General features: G+C 28.3%; 1 protein-coding gene across 1 annotated transcript; it reads right to left on the reverse strand.

Moving 5' to 3' along the window:
• Positions 1-6,125: 6,125 nt before the first annotated feature.
• On the reverse strand, positions 6,126-9,915 carry LOC8276226 (probable inactive receptor kinase At2g26730). Its single transcript, XM_002529297.4, has 2 exons — positions 8,296-9,915; positions 6,126-7,152 (listed from the first exon to the last, which is right to left on the reverse strand). Exons 1-2 carry the CDS (start codon positions 9,602-9,604, stop codon positions 6,488-6,490), a joined length of 1,974 nt encoding a protein of 657 aa, XP_002529343.2. The 5' UTR covers positions 9,605-9,915; the 3' UTR covers positions 6,126-6,487.
• Positions 9,916-22,172: the final 12,257 nt, after the last annotated feature.

The following is a 22,172-nucleotide window of genomic DNA, read 5'->3' on the forward strand; positions in this document are numbered from 1 at the left end:
TGGCAGCACAAATGTTCAGTTTCATGTCTTTGTCAACATAATATCCATAAAAAGATCTCTAGCCCGAGTATCGCTATAACATCGTCTCTAAGCCTAACCTCTGTTCATTTTATTATTATTAGCTTTCTTTCCTTAAGCTTTTCATACATGTAAAAAAAGCTGCAGTACATGTTGTGGCTAAAATTCGGATGGGGACCATTCATGTCGTGCCTAAGATTGTTCTCTGCCATTAAAAGAAACAGAGGCTATCCATGGAAAAAATAAAGAAGAGGAAGGAAGAAAGAAAGAAAGGAAAATCTTTTTTGACATGGTGTCCAAGAAATGAGCATCATCTATTCAATGATTTCTGATATGCCTCTTTCAATTTTAAAAAAGAAAATAAAAAGGAACAGATTCAAATCTTTGAAACAAGAAAAACAAAAACAGATAATGAATTGCATGTGTGTAATGGAGATATAGTGTTTGAATACCTGGCGTGCTATCTTAAGTTTCTATTTATCAAGACTACTTCTTTTGAAGGGTTTAGCACATGGAAAAAGTCTTTTAATGGCCACCACTGTTTTTGGTTTACATCTTTTATGTCCAGAGCAAACAAATATCATATGATTGTGCCGAACACGCTATTATATCTCATCTATGCATACATATGAACTTTCAAAAGATTTTGAAACATTGAAGTACCCATTAAGTATTGTTTCAATTGAACCCTCCAGCACCAAATTGAAAGTTATGCCTCAATTTTTATTAAGGCAAAATTGTTCTCTCTAATTAGTAGTGTTCTGTATACAAACTCCTCCCAACCTCACCTGTCATTATTAATAAAATTGGTTGCTTCTGATGTGATTTTAAAAGCATATATATCATCAGTTACTCTATTATTGTTCTTGGATCATTTGGTTGTTGAGACTTGACATCATATCTATTGAATTAAGGTTTGTAAACAGTTTTCAATTGTATGAAACTGATCCAACTAACACTAAACAAAAGTTTAAAGTAACCAAAATTCAATGTTTAGTATGATTATACATTTATTATAAGCAGAAAGCTCCTGCTAAGTGTCCAAAGTTTAAATTGAGGTTTATCTTTTCGTATTCCAAAACACTCACTCACATTTACATATTCAAGAATGAACTTTGAAGGCAAGAAATTGTATTTCTTGAGCTTCACTCTATATATATATATATATATATGATCATACAATTTGCATCCATTATCAGCTAACTTGTTGGAACAGTTGGTTGTCTTTTGGCATTTTCCCATGCTTGCACTTGGTCGATGAGCATATATATACATATATAGATCATTGTTCATTTCGCTGGAAACTCACTTTCCATCTATAGAATTCTTTGTTCAATAAATTTAAAGAGTACCTTTCTAAACGCACCAAAGCACCCCAATGTATTATTTATCATGAAAGGATTACTTTATCAATGAGTTTCCTCTTTATATCATTTACTTTTTGAACCGTTAATACCTTATCATAATTGAGATGTTTCTCTCATTTTTCTTTTCCCTTTTTTTATTTATTATGCACTGAAAACTCTTAGTAGAATGATTTGTCTTAGGTGTTAAAGACCAACAGAAGAAAGAGTTACCCAGTTAAATAAACAAGAACTAAAGGGCAAAGGGACTAGCACAGCCCCAGCTGCATAACTCATCACAGCTGAGAAGGAAAAGGGAGCAACCTTTCTTTCCTAAGGAAAAAAGGTCGCTTCAACCCATCCAAGATCAGAAAAATGAACGTTGACATAGACATAGGAGCTAAACTGGTAGCTTAAGGACCGTTACAAAGCTCAACCATGTATATAACAAAGCATACTCATTTGTAATACTCAGAATTCATACTGTAAAAGAAATCATAATTGTACAAATATATTTCATATGGTATCAGAGCAGGTTTAACCTCTCATCATCTACCCCCCTCTTAAACACAGAATCAAGCATTCAAAATGGCTCACAATGACACCACAAAAATCACCAATATTGTGCTAAGAGGTAGCCAAAATTATTTTGAGTGGTCAAAGTCTATTTACATCGGTCTCAGCGGTAGAAAGAAATTGGGTTTCATCACTGGAAGTAAAAAGAAACCAAGACCAGTAAATCCAGAGGATCCAACAGAGGAAGAATCGGAAAAAATGGAGGAGTGGCAAACGACTGACCATCTGGTCATGTCAATGATCACTAACACCATGGAAACACAAATTTCCCGACTTTGTATTTCAATGGATTCATCACAAGCAATTTGGGAAAAGATGAAGGGTCTCTACGAGCACCAAAATAATTTTGCTCATATTTTCAGGCTCAAACAAGAGCTCTCTCAAATCACATAAGGAATCAAAAATTCATCAGAATATGCAACAGAAGTCTTAACAAGATGGGAAGAATTGCAGAGTTACTTACCCCAAACAAACAACCCCGAAGAATTACAGCGAAGGGAGGAACAAGACCTTGTTTATACGTACCTGGGGGGTTTAGATTCAAGGTCGCTTCAACCCATCCAAGATCAGAAAAATGAACGTTGACATAGACATAGGAGCTAAACTGGTAGCTTAAGGACCGTTACAAAGCTCAACCATGTATATAACAAAGCATACTCATTTGTAATACTCAGAATTCATACTGTAAAAGAAATCATCAATTGTACAAATATATTTCATATTAGGCAATACCAAATTAAGAGATGAATTTAGTCCTTAAGTCCAAGTCGTCTTCTCGATCCCATAAGGTAAATTACTATTGTGTTAATCGTAAAGATACAGCTATTACATATTACGTAAGTTAGCTCCCGGTTTAATAAAGTCTAGCAAATAAATATTTAAACAAGGAGATTATCAACCAAGTAAAGTTTTGATATTATCTTATGGTAAAAAAGATATAATTATGTTAAATTAAGATATATATATATATATGCTTTGGCAAAGAGTTACTTGTAGGGTTAAAGAAAAAAATTAGGTTAACTACAGGAAAGGGACAACGATTAGGTGAACTACAAGGAAATGAAAGCAACTGTAGCTTGTACTCAAATGAAAGGAGTAATGGCTGGAGTGTGAAATTAGGTTAACTGTACATTAAAAGTAAAACAAAGTGACATAAAGTATGTACCTAGTATTCCATGTTTGCATTGGAGCAAGCGGCCTGGTGGTGGCTAAAGCAGCACCTTGTGAGCATCAATGCTAAATTCCCCACGGTGGGCTCACCCACTAAATTATGGTGGCTCGCATTTTACATTTTACAGTCGGATCTTTTACCAGAGCAAAATAACAACGCAACAATGTGATATTAATTTTAGAAAAAAAATAAAATAAAACAAAAGTGAGCATCAACTGCTTGTGAAAGTTTTTTTTTTTTTTTTGCTTGGGGTTAGGGATTAAGAGTGAGATTGTCTGCATAATTAATAACTAATTAGTAATTAGTAATTAGACACTCTTTATGTGCAAGGGACCACAACATGATTAAACTAAGTTGCCTGCTACTTCCTCATAATGCTTGTGACATCTTCAGCTTTCTCACTGTCACTTAATCACGTTCCAGAAATTCTCTCATTTATTTTATTGTATTCTATATTTTCACTTCTATTTGTTTATTTGATATTCCTATATGATTTCACTAAACTCCATGATAATTATGTTTTTCCATGTTTGTTTCTGTCTTGTATCAAAAGGCTTGATGTGAATGGGCAATGCATACTTATTGAGTGATGTAAGTGTAATTAAGTGGGCCATTTTTATATCTCTGAAAAAAAAAATGGAAAAAGTTTGGACCATTTTGATGATTTGCCCTTATTAATGTATATTATCATACATGCAGATCATCTGTCACCAAATTAATCATGGTTTATAATTGATGTCACTTTTTCTCTTTTTTATTTTTGAGAGATAACTTAAGTTGTTATCAAATTTCATAATTTCAACAACTAGCTAATTAAACTTTGCAGTTATGACTTATAACTAAACTTCATTTAGTTGTTTCTTGCATCAAAAGTTCTACCAACAAAGGGACTAAAGCAAAGCAAGAAAGCTAATGTAATGGTTTAAATTCTTTTATGTAAAACCATAGTCTAACCTAGAAAATCCATTGTGGGACAGTTCAAAGTTCAAACAAATCATTAAGATATTCTCATTGAGATTAAATTTAATCGAGTACAAAAATCAGGAGTAAAGACAGATTAGATATAAATACAAGCAGACAAGAAAGTAGATATTTGCTGCAAAAAGAACCAGCTTTGCAAGTAAGACTGTAATGTAAGTCTACCTGAACATAAAATAATAGTGTTGCTAGCGTCCGCTTTCGGTGCACCAAACCAGGAAAATGTGCGTACTTTTCTCCCGCGTGGCTCGTGCGCTGGATATCAATTTCAAAGGGTACTTTCGTCATTCAAAGTCGAATTTAACACGCGGCAGATTACGTATGGGCTGTGTCGAAAGCAAAAGGGCACCCCAAAATTAGAGACAGAGGAAAGAGCGGCGCGTTGTTCACAATCCCCAATCACCTAAAAGAAAGAGGCGATGAAAATAAATAAATAGAAAGAGGTTGTGCGGGGGCGTTTACCCAGGGTTCTCGGGTCCTTGCCTACTTATATTGCCATGAAAATTTTGAGAATATTGTTTTCTTGATGGGATTGTTCTTTTTTCTTTTTGCATGGAAAAGGCAGTTTCTTTTATCATTTAATACAAAAATGATTTCAAAAAATCAGAAAAAATTACAACAATAATACTTTTAAATATTTTGCTCATCATCCACTAATATTAAATTATAAATGAACAAAACAACAAAAATATTATACTCAGTGATGCAATGAAATCAATTTTTAGGTTGAATTTTGGCTAATTCAAATTTTACTCGCTTATTATCCAATTCAAATTATTTAGTAATCCATTAAAAGATAATTACAAAAATTATAGGACATTCAATGAGATCTATAATTATATTCTAATAATAAATTTGAAGTTTCTACACAACTATTATAAATAAAAAGAAAAATAAATTATATATTTAAATATTAAGCTATTAATACTTGAATACAAAGTCTAGCTTATGAGTTCACAAACGAGGTAGTTTACGAGTATAATAATTTGATATTTTTTTCTAATTTGAGCTTAACTGATTTATTAAATGAACTCAATTCAATTTTTACCAAAACGAGCTAAATAGGTCACAAGTGGTTTTAACTCATTTAATGCTCTAATAATTTATATGAAATTAAGTTTGTTTAGGCCTCATTTGATTTAGTTATTTTAAGAATATTCGATTTATGATTTCATTTATTTATTTATGTAATCTGTAAGTAATGTTGAAATGAATAAGTAGTAAGTTTAACAATATTCACAAAATTAATCCGTTATATCATTTTATTAAGTAATTAAAGGAGAGTTTTAACATAAAAATGTGATAAGTGGGGAAGCATTTGGTCTTGTTATTATGGTAGAGCTTTTCAAATTTAAATACTGGAATAAAAGATGCTCATTTGAGGCTTGAGGAAAATAAAATAAAATAAAAATCCAAAACCATGTTAGTGATGGAAGGGCGAGGGAGCGGACGCAATGTAGCCTAAAAGAGGGGTCCGCGTGGGCAGTAGTCTTGACTGTGAGAAGAGAAAGAGTAAAAGAACCGGCCAGCCTGTTTCCCATCTAAATTTCATTTGTTTATTCATCAAAACACGTGGCATCTCATCCTCCATCATTCCTCAACTCCACCAGACCGCTGATCTCGGTCAATCAAGTAGGACTCTAGACCCACGGGATTTACCATGGACCTGGTTGTACGATAATATTAAACATATATATATATAGTCATTCAGAACGAGAACTGGCATGGGCATGTCAAGAAGAACCAACAACTCCCTTTCGTGACCATGTGGGATCAGTACCTTCTCAGTAGAATAAAACAATGCACGCGTAGTTTCAAAACACACTAATGGCAGGCCTATCGGAACATTAGAAAATTTTAAAAATTAGCAAATGAAAACAAATTGTTTTGGCATTATAAATTCTACTACAAAACAAGCTCTCGAATTTTCCAAGATTGGAGGTTTTCTTTCTAATTCCAAGCTAGCTAGCTCCATACTGAAATGATGATTGAAATTACCTACTAAGAACAAATTGTACAGAGCCAATAGGACAGTAGACTGTGGGGTACCCTTCTTTTTATATATATAAATAAAAAGATATACCAAAGTAAAGAATTAAATAAAACTCAACTACATCCATCAATTGGTCAAATTCCAATCAGTCCATCGAACTAGCCCCCATTCCCAACCCTCTCTAGAAACAATTCAAATTCTGAAATTTCCCCACCTGTAAAAATGTTGCAGAATAAAAAAAATAAACCCAAGAAAAAAAAATGAAAAAGAAAAAGAAAACCCTTACAACACATTTCTTCCCTTTGATCAAATGCGCACTTTACCACTGTTACTTACGCACTATGTGCACATTTCAAGAACAGACCCACCACCACATTGCCTTTCTTATTATTATTTTTTTTTTTTACCTTACGGTGTGACACCACTAGGCGGGGTCCTAGATTCCTGAGGAGGAGTATGACCGTCTGATCCTTTAGATGGATCATCGGAAGACTGCCTTAACCCATCATCAGTTTCTCCTCTATTGATATCCTCAATCATTCTAACAACCTCTTGCATTGCAGGTCTCTGATCAGGCACCGTAGAAACACAAGCCATTGCTATCTGCAACAGCTGCACCATCTCTTCTTCAATATTATGATACCTCATCAACTCCACATCAAACACCTCAGCTGTCCACTCTTCTCTAACCACAGATTGGACCCACCTAGGCAAGTCAATGCCTTCTTCACCTAATGACGCTTGATTTGGTGCTTTTCCTGTCAAGAGTTCTAGTAGTAAGACCCCGAAACTGTAAACATCTGATTTGAATGTGACTTTACGGGTTTCCACTACTTCTGGTGCTCGGTACCCTGCAACGCGACTGGGTGGAGTTGCAGTGCCAAAAAGGGGGTTGAGCGCGAAGTCTGATATGGCTGCGTCCTGATCGGGTCGGAGCAGGATGTTGGAGGATTTGATGTTCCCATGGACCACTTTTCCTACCACGTGAAGATGTGCTAAACCTCTTGCTGCACTCATTGCTATTCTCATGCGGTTATCCCAGTCAAGCGGCGTCCTCCCTGACCCTCTACTCCCTGCAACCACCCACCATTCCTATTATTCAGTTGATGCTTTTGCGTAATTGTTTGTACCAAATCAAATTGCTTAACGCCTTATAATACAAAAAATGCCATGAACTTTGACACAATACTGACACAACCGGAATGAGTTTTGACTCTCTCGTACTAAAACTATCCCATGAAAGCTCGAATAGTAACAAATAAAAAATCTTGGCTACTCCTTAGATTCGTACGTATTTTATACTTGGACAATAAAAAAAAAAGTATTTGAACTTTACAACTAATATATAATATAAATATATTACTCATCCAATTACAGCAGTCAATAAAAATCCAATAATATATGTAGACTATGCGTATCCAATGTATTGGTATTGACAGCCACAAGCATTCTAAAATCAGATAATCCAAAATTTACAAGTTTTCCCCTGTAGAGTATATATCAATTTGAGAAGAAATTATTTGATGTATTTATTGGCTTTGGATGAAAATCCATATCTTGTCTCAAAATACACGAGGTTCCCAAGTTTTTTCTTTCTTTTCTTAAGGAAACCCCATAACTAGAGAACTGATTCATAGGCGAATAGTCTAAACCACCCTTCCAATGGAAAAGGTTCCAGTAAATCATATGAAAAAAAAAAAAAAAAGGCGTGAAAGACACAATAGGGGCATTAGTCATGTATAAGGTAAAAAGAAAAGGTAAACACTGAATCCAAGCTACCCTCCCTCTTACTGTTAAACAAAAAGAAAATTGACCGGAGAGGAGTGACATGTCGGTGGCTCCACTTGTTTAATCATGAGGCTAGTTTATGCTACAAATCATGAGAGTGTGTCTTGGCGATTGGTGGCAAACCGTAATTCTAAACAATAAAAAGAACATTACGCGCGCTACATGTTGCGTAGCTCCCACTCTAAGAATGTTTTCGCACATGAAAATTAAATACTACCAGTGAACAACACCGTAACCAAGTTCTAAACATTTATTCTCTCCATAAAAACAAAAACGCATTTTTAATTTTATTTATTTCTTCTCTGGGAAAGCAATAAAAAAAATGTAATATGCAGTTTCCTAGACTACCATAACAGCTGGAGCACCATTTTAGTCAAACACAATAATTCAAAAAAAGAAAAAGAAAAAAGAGAAAACTAATTACTTACCGTGAAGAAGAGCAGATAAGCTACCAGCGGCCATGAAATCATAAACGAGCAACTTCTCATCCTTGGAATAATAGAAGGCTCTTAATGGAACAACATTATCATGCTTAATCTTCCCAAGATTCTCCATTTGCATTTCGAATTCTCTTTTACTCACAACAACATCTTTTAATCTTTTAACAACAACGGTAGTCCCTTCTTCCAGAACAGCCTTGTATGATGTTCCTACACTTCCTTTCCCCAGCACTTCTGCTGACGCTCTTAGCAAATCCTCCAAGTCGAAACTGTAAATCCCCCCTTCGAAGAACACTAGCTTGTTCCTCTCTGCCTCCGTTGAACCGCCGGTTATGTCGTCTTTTGATGACGATGTTCCTGCCTCCACTGGCACTGCACGTGCTGCTGTCGAGACGGCCGCTGGTTTTGGTTGCTTTGGGGGCTGGTGCCTTTTTCTCCTCCTTAGACATAGTACCAGCAGTAATAAGAGTATAAATGCAATTATAGCAGCGCCTATTGAGATTAAGACAATCGCAACAGTTGATAGTTTTTTTGACTTTTTATGATTTAGCGATGGCGGTGAAGTGTTTTCTGAAGGTGCTGGGGACGGTGAAGGAAAAAATGGAGAACACGGCGGCAATGGGCCACCACAGAGATTTACATTTCCAACGAAAGAAGCAGCTGGGAATCTAGTTAAATCTGACGGAATTGAACCGTTTAAGCTGTTGTTGGATACATCAAAGTCGTTTAAACTTGACAGATTAATACTGGGTAATGTGCCTGAAAAATTGTTGTTTTGTAAATAAAGACGTGTCAAATGTGTCAAGTTGTTGACGCCAAATGGAATAGACCCAGTGAAGTTGTTTGACGAAAGGTCAAGACGAGCTAACCGAGTTAGCCCAACCAAACTCGGCGGGAATTCACCGGAAAACTCGTTGTTTTGAAGGTATAAGCTGCGGAGGAGAGTTAAATTAGAGAAATCGGAAGGGATCTGACCGGAAAGACGATTCGACCGGAGACTTAAAACTCGGAGTTGAGATAATTGGCCAAGGGTATTCGATGGTATCGGGCCAACAAGGTCTACACCGGGTAAGCGGAGCTCATAAACAGAGGAGAGATTAGCGTCGCAGACGATACCAACCCAGTTGCAAGCAGAGTCAGACTGGTTCCACTGGAGACGATTAGCGTGAGGAACTTGGGAGAGAAACGCAAGGAGGGCTTGCTTGTCTTGTACGGGCTCTGAGTTAACTCGGCCGTGACTCAGCAATAGAAGAAGGAAAGTTAACAAAGTAGAAACACAGTCAAAAACTAGCGCCATTGGAATAACACCCCCGAGGAAAATAAAACGAGCCAAAAGGATTGAATATGACGTTCTCCTTATAAGGCGGGTTTGATGGGTGGTCTTTGATGCCGGTTTTGGACAAAACAAGAAGCGGTTTTCCGGTGAGATTCCATGTAAGATAGAAAGCGAGGGAAAGAGAGTTAAAAACAGTGTCTGTGCGGAGGGAGAGAGAAAGAGAGAGGTTATGTAGAAGAGAAGGGTATCACGAGGGCACAAAAAGTGAAAGAAAGAAAAGTAAAAGCTGAGGGAAGAAAAGAAATTATAATAAAAGCAGTCCGAGTGACTCGCTGGCACCAATGCAAACGTTTTCTTTCTGTTTCTTTTGTACTCTCTAAGTCTACTTCTCCTGTTGTATTACTACTGTATTAATTTATTTGGGTATTACCATTGTATTTTTTCTTAATTTCCTCACTCTCTATATTAGAAAGTGCATAACTGTTTTGGATTTATTTCTTATTTATTAATATTCCTAAAGAGTGTGAGCTTTTTTAAGATCAATTAAACTGAATTAGATGTAATTAATACTAAACTCACCTAAATGTTGTATGGCATTTAGTTTAAAAATATATATAATTTCAGTACGTTAAATAGTGTTGTTTGGCCAACCATTTATAATATCTAATTGTACCCATATCTGGTGTTTGAATATTTATTATTAATGGTTGTTATTAATATTTTGAGTGAGATCAATAAATAAATATTGAATTTTTTTTGAATGGGTATTGTTGAAAGAATAATTTTGATGTAAAATATGAAATATATTATATTATTTTAATTTACTTTTTAGTTGTTATTAGCCATAACATATAAGAAATTGAGAAGAGAAATTTAATTGCATACTAAAGATGTGAGCACTTATAAGAACACATTTATGCATTTATGAATGAGGTTATTATTGCATATTTTTTACATTTCTTATTTCTCTATCTTTTCATTAATAATTATTTATTAATATATGAGCTAGAATTGTATTTATATAGTATTTATAATTATTGAAGATTTGAATAGCTATCAACTGTGTTTCAATAATTAAATCAAACACCTAATTGAATTAAAGTTATGTTAATTTTTTTAAAATGCTAATGAATATTAATTCATATAATTTGATTTCTCTAACATACTTAAATGAGTTACACTTTATAACTACACAGTTTATTTTGTCTTTCTCTTAATTACCATTGCCTCCATTAATATTTGAGACATTTATAATTTCTTAAAATTTTAACTAGATGGATGAATAGCTATTTATTTTTGGAGAAAAAGGAAGAAAAGAGCTCAAGCAAATATTTTGACAGTGTTGAAAAATAATTATAAAAAAAAAAGATTAAATTCTTAGCGAATGATATATATTTTATTATATAAAATTAATAAATTGTATATAATATTTTAAATTAAATAAACACAGATGACAAAATCCTAATACATACCTTTGAAACACCACGCTCTCTACAAGGGCGTGAGACTGGACAAATGGATAATTACCGATGAGCATGGTTTCATTTAGGTAACAAAAAGCTCCGAATTGGTAGGTCTTTGTAATTATATTGTACGTATGGAAGAGCCTATGCGTAATATTATATGATGCAGTTACGTCCTATCTGTAGCAGATAACGAAAGGCGGGGTCAAGCTTAATCAGACGGTCCCCCAGTGAAGTAGATCTGTGGACTGTTGCAAATCAAGCTCTTTTCCTTTGTGGAGTTTTCATGATCTTTTGGAAAAGAAAAAAGAAAAAAGAAAAGAAAGAAATATCACATATTGACTTGGTGAATGCACAGTTCTTTCTTAACCCTTTGATTGATAGAAAGTTGTGGAGAGGAGACAATTAACCGTTTGCAGGTTACCCCAGGAAAAAAAAAAAAACACTTGACCTTTCAATAATGGGCCAATTGTGGTTTATTAAGCGTATATTAGAAAAAAGAAAAGGTCTGTATTGACATGTGGCAATAGGACAGAGGTCCTTTGCCAAAGACAGAAGAGGGACACAGCTGGCATGACAATGCCCAGTTGGAATCTTGGAGAGTGGAGAGAGAGAAGACAGCGTGTGGAGTGCAATGGCGTAAAAATAGATTATCACACAAGAATTCGATTTGTTAAATATGAAAAAAATATATAAATTAGAGTTGAGTTTTAGCATATATGCATCAGTAAGCGGATTAATTCATATATGATACGATTTAAATCGAGTCATTTAATGAGTTGATTTAAACTGTTTAATTTTTCGTGTCGTGTTGGACTGTGTCAATCCTAATAGTACGACAATTCTAATAAAAAAATTTATTTTTTTACTTTTGTGACATCCTCTCATAAAAAAAATCTTAATAAAATAATTCGTACTATTTATATGAATTTTAAAAATGTCTTTTGTAGTAGCTGAAAATTTTATTTATAATTTGTCTGTCTCTATTGATTTGAAAAAATATAATTTTTTTACATATTAAATAATATTAAATCCTATGTCTTTTGTCTATCAGGTTAAGCGGGTCGTGTCAGATTTATAACCCCCTATCAATTCATTTAAATAAACATGTTATGCGTGTCGTGTTCATGTCATCTATTAAAATTTGTGTTATGTTAGGGTTGAGATAAATTGATATGATTACTAAATAAGCCGTATTCGTATTAACTCTAATCGTGTTTTGAATAGATCAATCCAATACGAATAAGACTCGTGAACACGTTTTGACACCCCTGATGGAGTGTTAACTTTTATAATTCTCAATACAAATTTATTATAATACTAGTAGTTTATCCGTGTGTTATACGACCATTATTATTATTTTGATTATAAAAATAAGTTTATAGATACAATTTAATAAAATTTTCAATGTTTAATGTTGTAAAATTTTAAAAATAATAACAAAGTAACTATTTTTAAATATTTTTAATTCATTTAAAATTCTAAAATTTTGTTAATGCAATAATATAAAAATTATTTATTAATTAATTTTAATATTATAAATTAATATATCAAAATAATTAATATTACTATTTTTTAGGATTAAAAATTATTATATAATTAAAAGTTTTATTTGTTATAAAATATAATATTAAAAATATATTTTAAGATGTTATTCATATTTATTATCTAATTATAAAATTAGTTTATTAGTTCATATAATATTAAAATATAATTAATATGCTACTTTTTAAGATATATTTAATATTATTATGTGATTAGAAAATTATTCATTAGTTAATATAAAATTATAATATAATTAATATATATTATTTTCTATAATAACATTAGTATTATTATCTAATCAGGAAAATATTTATTAATTAATATAATATTAAAATATAATTAATATTCTATCTCTTAGTATTAAAGTTGGTATTTAATTAAGAATTTAATTATTAATCAATAAATTAATAGAAAAACTATAAAATTACACATAAATTTGAATCTTATGTGTTAAAAGTAGTACACATGTCAGAAAAAAATTAAATTTTTAAAAATTACGATATATATATTTTTTTCTTTTTATTTATTGACATTATTATATTTCAAGTTTAAATATTTTATTATAATTCATTATGCAGTTTAAGTTTTATTAGATTTTAATAAATAAAATAATATAATCATATATTTCATAATATCTTGTCAGTTTTAATAAAAGTTGCAACTTTAAATTTAACTTGTTATTTACAATTTATTTAATGCTATATTTGTTAAAATTTATAAAAAATTAATAATAAAATAATAATAAAACTAAAAAAATATTTTAATATTATTGAATGTATTAACTTACTAATATAAATTCCATTTAAAAAATTTATATATTTTGGTAAGATTTAATTTATTTAAAATTAATTTTCAAGCAAATTTAATTATAAAAAATACTAAATTAATTTTTATTTTATTTAAAATATATAAATTTTAAATTTATAAATAAATTATATAAATTTTATGCATTGGAATCAAATAATATAAAGCTTTATTTATTAAACGTATGGGTTCTAATATAGACAGATGGAGAAATTGGAAAAAAAGATATCGCGTGACAACCCTTTCTATGATTTTTCAAATAAGAACTCAGATCATTAAGCAAATGGCAACGGCATGAAATGAAATGAAAGTGCAGAAATGGGAAGGGAGGGTAGTCGTATAAAAGACATTTGTCATTGTTGAATTTATTATTAAGCATTAAATTAGTTTAAAATTTATTTTATTTTTAAATTATAATAAAATCTTATTTTTAGTACAAATCAATTTCGATATCTAATTAAATTAAAAAGATTAATATTTTTTCTTCATCTAATTTTTTTTTATTTTTAATACAATTTAATTCAAGCAAATTTAAACATTTTAAAACTACTTATATTTATAATAGTATTATTAAATTAATATATAATTTAATTTTAATTATTAATATAAAATAAACATTTATAGTTGAAAAAATATACTTCTATTATTATTTTTTTCATATATTATAGTTAAACTATATAAAAAGATAAAAATTAAATTAAACAATCGAGTTTTAATTTAAAAATGAAACTTCTTATCGATCGTTCAAATGAAATTAATAGAGAAAGATTTTCATTTCTAATATAGTTTAATCTTAGTGTCTAAGAAAATAATAACTTTTAACTATTATTTTGTTTTAAAATTTCAAATTAAACTATATAGTAATTTATTAATATTAAATAAATTTAATATGTTTAAATTTTTTTAAGATTAATAAATTACTATGTACATAAATATATAACAATTAAAAAAATTAAATATTTTAATTAAACGCTTAAATTGATTTGTGTTAAAAATAAAATTTTATTCTAATTTGGTAATAAAATTAATTTTGGACGAGTTTGATATTTGATAATAAATTTAATGATCAAATTGTATTCTTAAACAACTAGTTTAATCGTTCGACTAATACAGAAAAAGGATAATAGTTAGTTTTATTAAAAATCAATGAGATTTTAATGTAATAAAAAGATAGAAATTGAGTCATATATTAAACTAAATATAAAATTAAAAAAAATAATATAATAAAAAAATACAGAAACCGAGTCATATATTAAATCAAACTTAGGGATAAATAATATTTAATCCAAATTTAATTCCCATCCTTAAATAAAATATTTGTTTTCTCATAAAAAAAAAAAAAGAAACTCTTTTATTTCATGGATTACTAGCATTTACTGTATGACTAGTTGATTAAGGAGTGATTTGATACCATATAAGCAATGAGAAGTACACATTTTAATTTATATATATATATATATATATATATATATATATATATATATATATATATATATATATATCAATTTATGAGATTTAAATTTTTTTGATATATATATTTAATTTTTGATATATAAGATTTTTATTTTTTCATGTGTACTTATTTCGACACATGATATTCAAGTTTATGTATAATTTTATAATTTTTTCTATTAATTTATTGATTTATAAGTTACATTCCTAATTAAATACTGACTATAATTCTAAGAAATAACATATTACTTACAATGTAATATTACATTAACTAATAAATAGTTTTCTAATCAAATAATAATGCTAATTTTATCCTAAAAAATAATATGTTAATTATATTTTAATATTATATTAACTAATAAATTAGTTTTGTAATTAGATAATAACTCTAATTCTAAAAATAACATTTTAAATTCTATTTTTATTATTATATTCAACAATAAATTATTTTTTCATTGGTTGGATTTTAATCATAAATTATTATTGGTAATAAGTATACCAACCAATGAAAATGCTACAATTAATAAATAAAGCCACATGTCAGCATGCAATTAATTTAGTCTACGGATGACGTGGTATACTGATATCTATACCAATTAATGTCTAACTAGTTGTTTATTAGTATGTTGCACGACCATAATTATTATTTCGATTATAAAATTAAATTTATAAATATATTTAATAAATTGTTCAATGTTTAATATTAATTTATAATATTTTAAAAATAATAGCAAACTAACTATTTTTAAATCTCTTTAATTTTTCTAAAATATTATTAGCGCAATAATATAAACATTATTTTTAAAATATTTATTTATTAATTATAATATTATATAAATTAATACTATCAACATAATTGATATTACTATTTTTTTAAAAATGAGAAATTATTATATAATATATTTCAAAATATTATTTCTATAATTAGAATTATTATCTAATTAGAAAATTAATTTATTAGTTAATATAATATTAAGATATAATTAATATGCTATTTTTAAAATAATTATCATCTAATTAGAGAAGTAATTATTATCTAATATAGAAATTTGATTTATTATTAATATGTTATTTATTAGGATTAAAATAAGTATTTAATTAGAAATGTAACTTATTAATTTATAAAATTACACATAAACTTAAATTTTATGTGTCAAAAATAAGTACATATGTCAAAACACAAATTTTTTGTATAAAAAATTAAGCATATATGTCAAAAGGAATTCTAGTCTCAGAAATTAATATATATATATAATATAATATAATTTTTTTATAATCTGTATTTAAGGTTCTATTTTTTTAAATCGGATTTGTTTTTTTTTTTTAAAAAAAATTAAGCTCTGAAAATAGCTTTTTAAAAGAAGCAGATGAACTGTTCTTTTTTTTTTTTCCTTTTAAAGTAGTTTTGACAAAAGGAAATTTATTCTTGAAATACGCTACTTACATTTAAAAAGGGAAAAAAAAGAAAGAAGTAGAATTTAAAAAAAAAAAAGTGTTTTAAAATTAGATGAATCACACAAGTAATACCGTTGAAAAAGAGAAAAAGAGAAATTCAAAGGTTGTGGTAGAGCATCCATTTCATCAATACCTCATGGGTCAATATCAATAATTTAATTTCAATATATTTTCTAATGACCGGTCTTGAATGCTTTAGACTTTGCTCGATTAATTGAGTGCAACTTCACTTGTTAAATGAGGTTACCTTAATAAATTTCCTTGACCATCACCTTAATTAACAGTTTTGTCTGTAAAACAGAAAGAACTAATTAATTCATTCCAGATTAATATTGGAGGGTCGGATTTCAATACAGATCTTCAGTTTTTCTTTTTTCTGTTTTGTTTTGTTTTCTCTTCTAATGTCTGAATATATATATATACTATTTAAAAAGCTGGGAAGGTAGGACTTACATGGATGAAATGTCTTGAATTGTATTTAAGTTCAACCCATGTGATTATATGAATACCCTTTTTTTCTTACTCCACTTCAACTCTTGAATTTAAATTTTCCTGCTTGCTACCTACCGGTGATAAAAGTCAAAATACAGGGGGGAGTAGGTTATTGTAAAATCAAGTTTAGATTTTTATTTTCTTAATTTAAATTATATTTTCTAAATATTCTTTTTGGAGTTTTGAAAACTACCCTTAAAAGAATTGATAAATTATTGTCTTTTTACATTTGAGAAAAATACTCTTACCGAAATTTATTTCTTAAAATATCACTTTATATTCTCCTTTTAAATTTCTTTTTAATAAATAATTTTTAAAAAAATTAAAAAGATTTATGTGCACGCCACGGACAATAAATATTTGAAACACATCATATTTTTTTTTAATAGTATGAATGATCAATTTATCTATGTTGATCATTCAATTTAACCTTTGGAGTTACAAAAAATAATTAAGCTTAGACTCTTTATATTATAGAAATCTGGAAAACAATTAGTGTGTTAAATGAGAGTTTTCTTCAAGCAAGAAAGTTAATTATTATGTAATGTCTAACCAACTTGGCATCAAGTAATTACTTTGCGAAACCTCCAACGATCTCGTCATTACTCGATACTCTTTTTATTTATTATGTACATCAAATTTGAGTGAGCAAAAAGGAAAGAGAATAAATTGATAATTTATATTTATATAATTAATTTAATTTGTTATTATTTTTAAAATTATTATAAAGTTAATATTAAAATTAAAAATATTTAAAAGAATAGTTAGTTTGCTATTGTTTTTTTAAAATTATTATAAATTAATATTAAATACTAAACAATTGATTAAATTATATTTATAAATTCGATTTTATAATCGAAATATTAATAATGCCATGCAATGCATGGGTAGACAACTAGTATATATTAATTTCTGAAACCTAATTTTTTTTTGACATATATGTTTAGTTTTTTATACATAGAATTTTTATTTTGACTTGTGTACTTATTTTTGACATACGAGATTCAAGCTTATATATAATTTTATAGCTTTTTCTATTAAATTATTAATTAATAAATTACATTCCTAATTAAATACTGACTCTAACTCTAAAAAATAATATATTAATTATATTTTAATATAGTATTAACTAATAAATAATTTTATAATAAGATAATTATACTAATTCTATCTTTAAAAAAGTAAATTAATTATATTTTAATATTATATTAATTAATAAATTAGTTTTCTAATTAGATAACAATTATAATTCTAGAAAATAACATCTTAACTTATATTTTTAATATTATATTAAATTACAAATTAGTTTTTTAGATATACAACAAAAATGGTTAATTTAAGAAAATAATATCAATTTTGATAGTATTAATTTATATAATATTAAAATTAATTCATTAATATTCTTAAAATAGTTTTTATATTATTGCACTAATAAAATTTTAAAATCTTAAAAGATTAAAAAGAATATTTAAAAATAGTTAGTTTGCTATAATTTTTTAGAATATTATAAATTAATGTTAAATATTAAAAAAATTTATTAAATTATCTCTATCAACTTAATTTTATAATAACAGTCGTACAACGCATGAATAAGCGACTAGTAATTGTATAAAGATAAAAATGGAAATAGAAATAAGAAAGTTGGAGTATAGATGACTATCCAATTAAGAGTAAGAAAAAGTACGGAATAAACACATAATATTATTGGAATGACATTATATATATTATGTTACTCGTTTATTTTTCTTTTATAGCAATTAAAAGATCATATTTTATTTATTTTATAAAGTATTCCTTTTATACATAAACGTATTACATTTTAATTATTGGATATAATTTTAGATTTAAAACTAAATCTAAAAGATAAATTATTCAAAGAAATATAGTTTATACTAATACATAAAACATAATACAAAAATATATACTCAGGGTCAGTGCAAGATGGCTTTTAAACCTGCTGCCACGAGCGGGGCGAGTTGCGGGCAAAATTACCATAATCCAACAGGCTCTGTAGTTTAAAGAACAGAGAAATGTTAGTGTTACTTGAAAGGAAAGAAAAGAACGACCGACAAAACAAACTTTGATGAGTGCATGTGTACGCATGCACTGTGGAATGGCTTTCATTTATTATTTGCATTTCTCTGTAACATATTATTTTGCTTCCGGTAAATTATTCAGTAACACCCTTAGTTCACAAAATGGCGGTTTTTATCTTTTTTGTAAATTTAAATTATTACCTGTTACAATGAGTTATTAAATTCTCGTGAATCAGAATATGTATGTAAAATAAAACATTTTTATATAGCCTGAGGAAGTTGAATTTTCAGAAAAATAATTGGAGGGTCTACTATACACCCAAGTTTGGTTACCCAATTTTCAAATTCCTACTTGGAAGAAAATAATTGGGAGACCAAATAAAAATAAATGGCCATGTGAAAAGAAATGCTATAAATTCGTTTGGTTTCGCCCGCCTTGCCGGCTATGTGGTTTAAAATATGGCATAATTATTCAAGAAAACATTCCATAATACATTTGGTTGGAATTCGTCCATTTAATTTGTTTTGTATGGTATGATTTTATTGTATACATGATTACGTTAGTCTGTTGACTATATAATATAGTTTTAATGAAAGAGACAATATGTGATTTGCCCCAACTGATATTTACATATCTTTTAAATTTTAACACTAATAGAATAAAACATGTTGTTAAAGTATTAGCTGTATGCTTTTAAATTCATAACATTTTGCAGGATACAAGAATTACATCTCAATGCCTAAACTATTACGCAACATTTTTCTATTTCAGCGTTTGAATGGTGATATTTATTTTAATAGTCTTTTTAATTTTTAAAAATATAATTTTATAATAAAAGTATTTTAAAAAATATTTAAATATATAAATTAAAATATTTTATTTAAGTCTAATAGAGTTTTATATTTATTTTTTTTATCTTGCATTTATATTTATAGACATTAATAGTTTTAATTTCTCTTTTCTTTTCTTTTTTATCAATAGGAAAATAAGAATTACAAAAATTAATTGTATTTATTAAATATAAAGTGGAGAATGTGTTAGATGTATGTCCTAAAAACTAATTAAACTTTTTGCTTTTTGGTTCATGCATTGTGATATTATTATGTAATGGATATCTTTTTATTTAATGATAGTTGTCTATTATTCATTTTTGTAGTAATATAATTATTGAATGAGTCCAATAATATTTATTAAAAACTTAATTTTCAAGAGTTGAAAATATGAGTGACAAATGATCTTAGAATAAATATAATAAAATAGTTCTTGGTCGTATGATTGAATATTGGACATTTTTAATCCGGAAGACCAACATAACATGTTTAAGTTAATTATTATGAGTTACTTGTGAGATGAGTGGACTGAACATGACTTAAATAAATAATAAATCACATGAATGATTTACTTAAGTTATTGATTCATTATTAAGTTATGATATTGTAACTAATCATCAGATCCGAGGTACCAGAGTTGTCTCATGAATATGTAATTGGAATTTGCTTATGCTTTAGATATCCGTTCATAACTATAATGGGTACTTGCAAATAGTGGCTTCTGCATATGCATGGAGGCAGGTGTTCATCAACAAAGAGTCTATTACCTTGAGTAAATAAAGGGAAAATCCTATGCGATCTGATAGCATCTTGACTAGAAAATTCTTAGCCGATGTAATTATGATTAATGGAAAAAGAGTTTTTGCATTAATCATATTTAGTCGAAATGTATCCTGGATTTAGTCATAGAATCAAGTTAGTAGATTTAACTATTCCATGATCCTTACTTGATCGGGATATTCTTCAATAGAAGAATTAGATTATACAGTAATCATAAATAAAGAATTCATGAAATCAATACCTTTATTATTAATTAGGTAAATTATAATTTTTTTGAGACGTTATTTATAATTTATGGGAATGATTAAGGGACAATTGATTAATTATTCCCTTAGTTGATTAAAGTGTCTTAATTAAATTTCTATTGCTAATTAATAATGAACTTAGAAAGCCACACACGTTAAGATCAACTCAAGCACGGCGATAGACTTGACTAGTACCTCGAATAGCAATACTAGCATCTTCCGAAGTTAAAGTCCGTAAATGTTATGATAATATATAATATATAAGTATTATATATTGAAAGAGCTTGACACACGTCATCACAAAAAAATTTATCATTATATGTATTTATACAGTAGCTTGACACGTATCATCACAAAAAGGTTTATGATGACATGTGTTGAGAAAGTAGCTTGACACATGTCATCATAAAAGAGTTTATGATGACATGTATGGAGAGAGAATATCGACACGTGTCATCACAAAGAGTGTTTTATGATGACATGTGTTATGAAAGCGACTTGACACGTGTTATCACCAAAAGGGTTTTATGATGATATGTGTTAGAAAAATAGCTTGACACGTGGTGTTAGTATAACTTGACACGTGCCATCACAAAAGAGTTTCATGAAGATATGTGCCAATAGCGCTTGACACATGTCATCACAAAAAAGTTTTGTAATGACATGTGTTTACACAACTGTATTAAGGATTATGAATCCTTAACACTACATAAGAGAGTTTCTTGCTCCTATTATAAGAGTGACAATTTGACATATTTACTATCATAACAAGGTTATCATAGTAGAAAACTTGAAAGAGGAGTAGTTATTCATATTCAAGGATTGAATAACTTTACTTGTGATTGGTTATGTGAGATAATCTAGAAACTTTGCAATTGCAAATCTCTATTTGATTCTCTAACATAAACATCATCAACAATTAAAAATTAAATTATACTCTTCAAAGGTTGTAGTCTTTTTCTTTGTATTCTTCATGTTCATAAAAAAGTTATTTTCTTTTTTAAATTAAATCTTCAACTACAACTTGTAACCTTAATTTCCATTAGATGTGAAATGTTTAGAGTTTTCGCTGCGCCACTATATGTGTGTTTTTTCCAACAGAGTGAAGTTTGGCTCTTATATTAAAAAAAATAAAGAGTGCATTGAAGTGTTAGATTATAATATGACTCTTTAAAATATAGAGTTTGACATATATAAAGAATGCATGGTAAATGCTTTAATATACTTATTTTTTAAATATAAAGAGCCAAACTTTAGTTTATACTTTACATTTAATAAATGCACCACAATTTTTAATGCACATGATTAATTGTTATTTGTAATTTGTAATTTTTTTATTAGTAAAAAATAAGAAAAAAATTAAAGAGAAATTAAAACCTTTAATACTTATAAAAATAAAATATAAAGACTCTATTAGACTTAAACAAAATATTTTATCATTTACATTTGAGTATTTCTTAAGATACTTTTTATTATAGAGCACCAT

The sequence above is a fragment of the Ricinus communis genome, chromosome 3 (genome assembly GCF_019578655.1).
Source record: "Ricinus communis isolate WT05 ecotype wild-type chromosome 3, ASM1957865v1, whole genome shotgun sequence".
Taxonomy (NCBI): Eukaryota; Viridiplantae; Streptophyta; class Magnoliopsida; order Malpighiales; family Euphorbiaceae; genus Ricinus; species Ricinus communis.

Excerpts from the sequence above, each read along its gene's own strand:
- LOC8276226 (XM_002529297.4), bottom strand. The coding sequence starts at position 9,604 with ATGGCGCTAGTTTTTGACTGTGTTTCTACTTTGTTAACTTTCCTTCTT. Across the intron at positions 7,153-8,295 it reads CTTATCTGCTCTTCTTCACG|GGAGTAGAGGGTCAGGGAGG; the intron begins GTAAGTAATTAG and ends GGGTGGTTGCAG.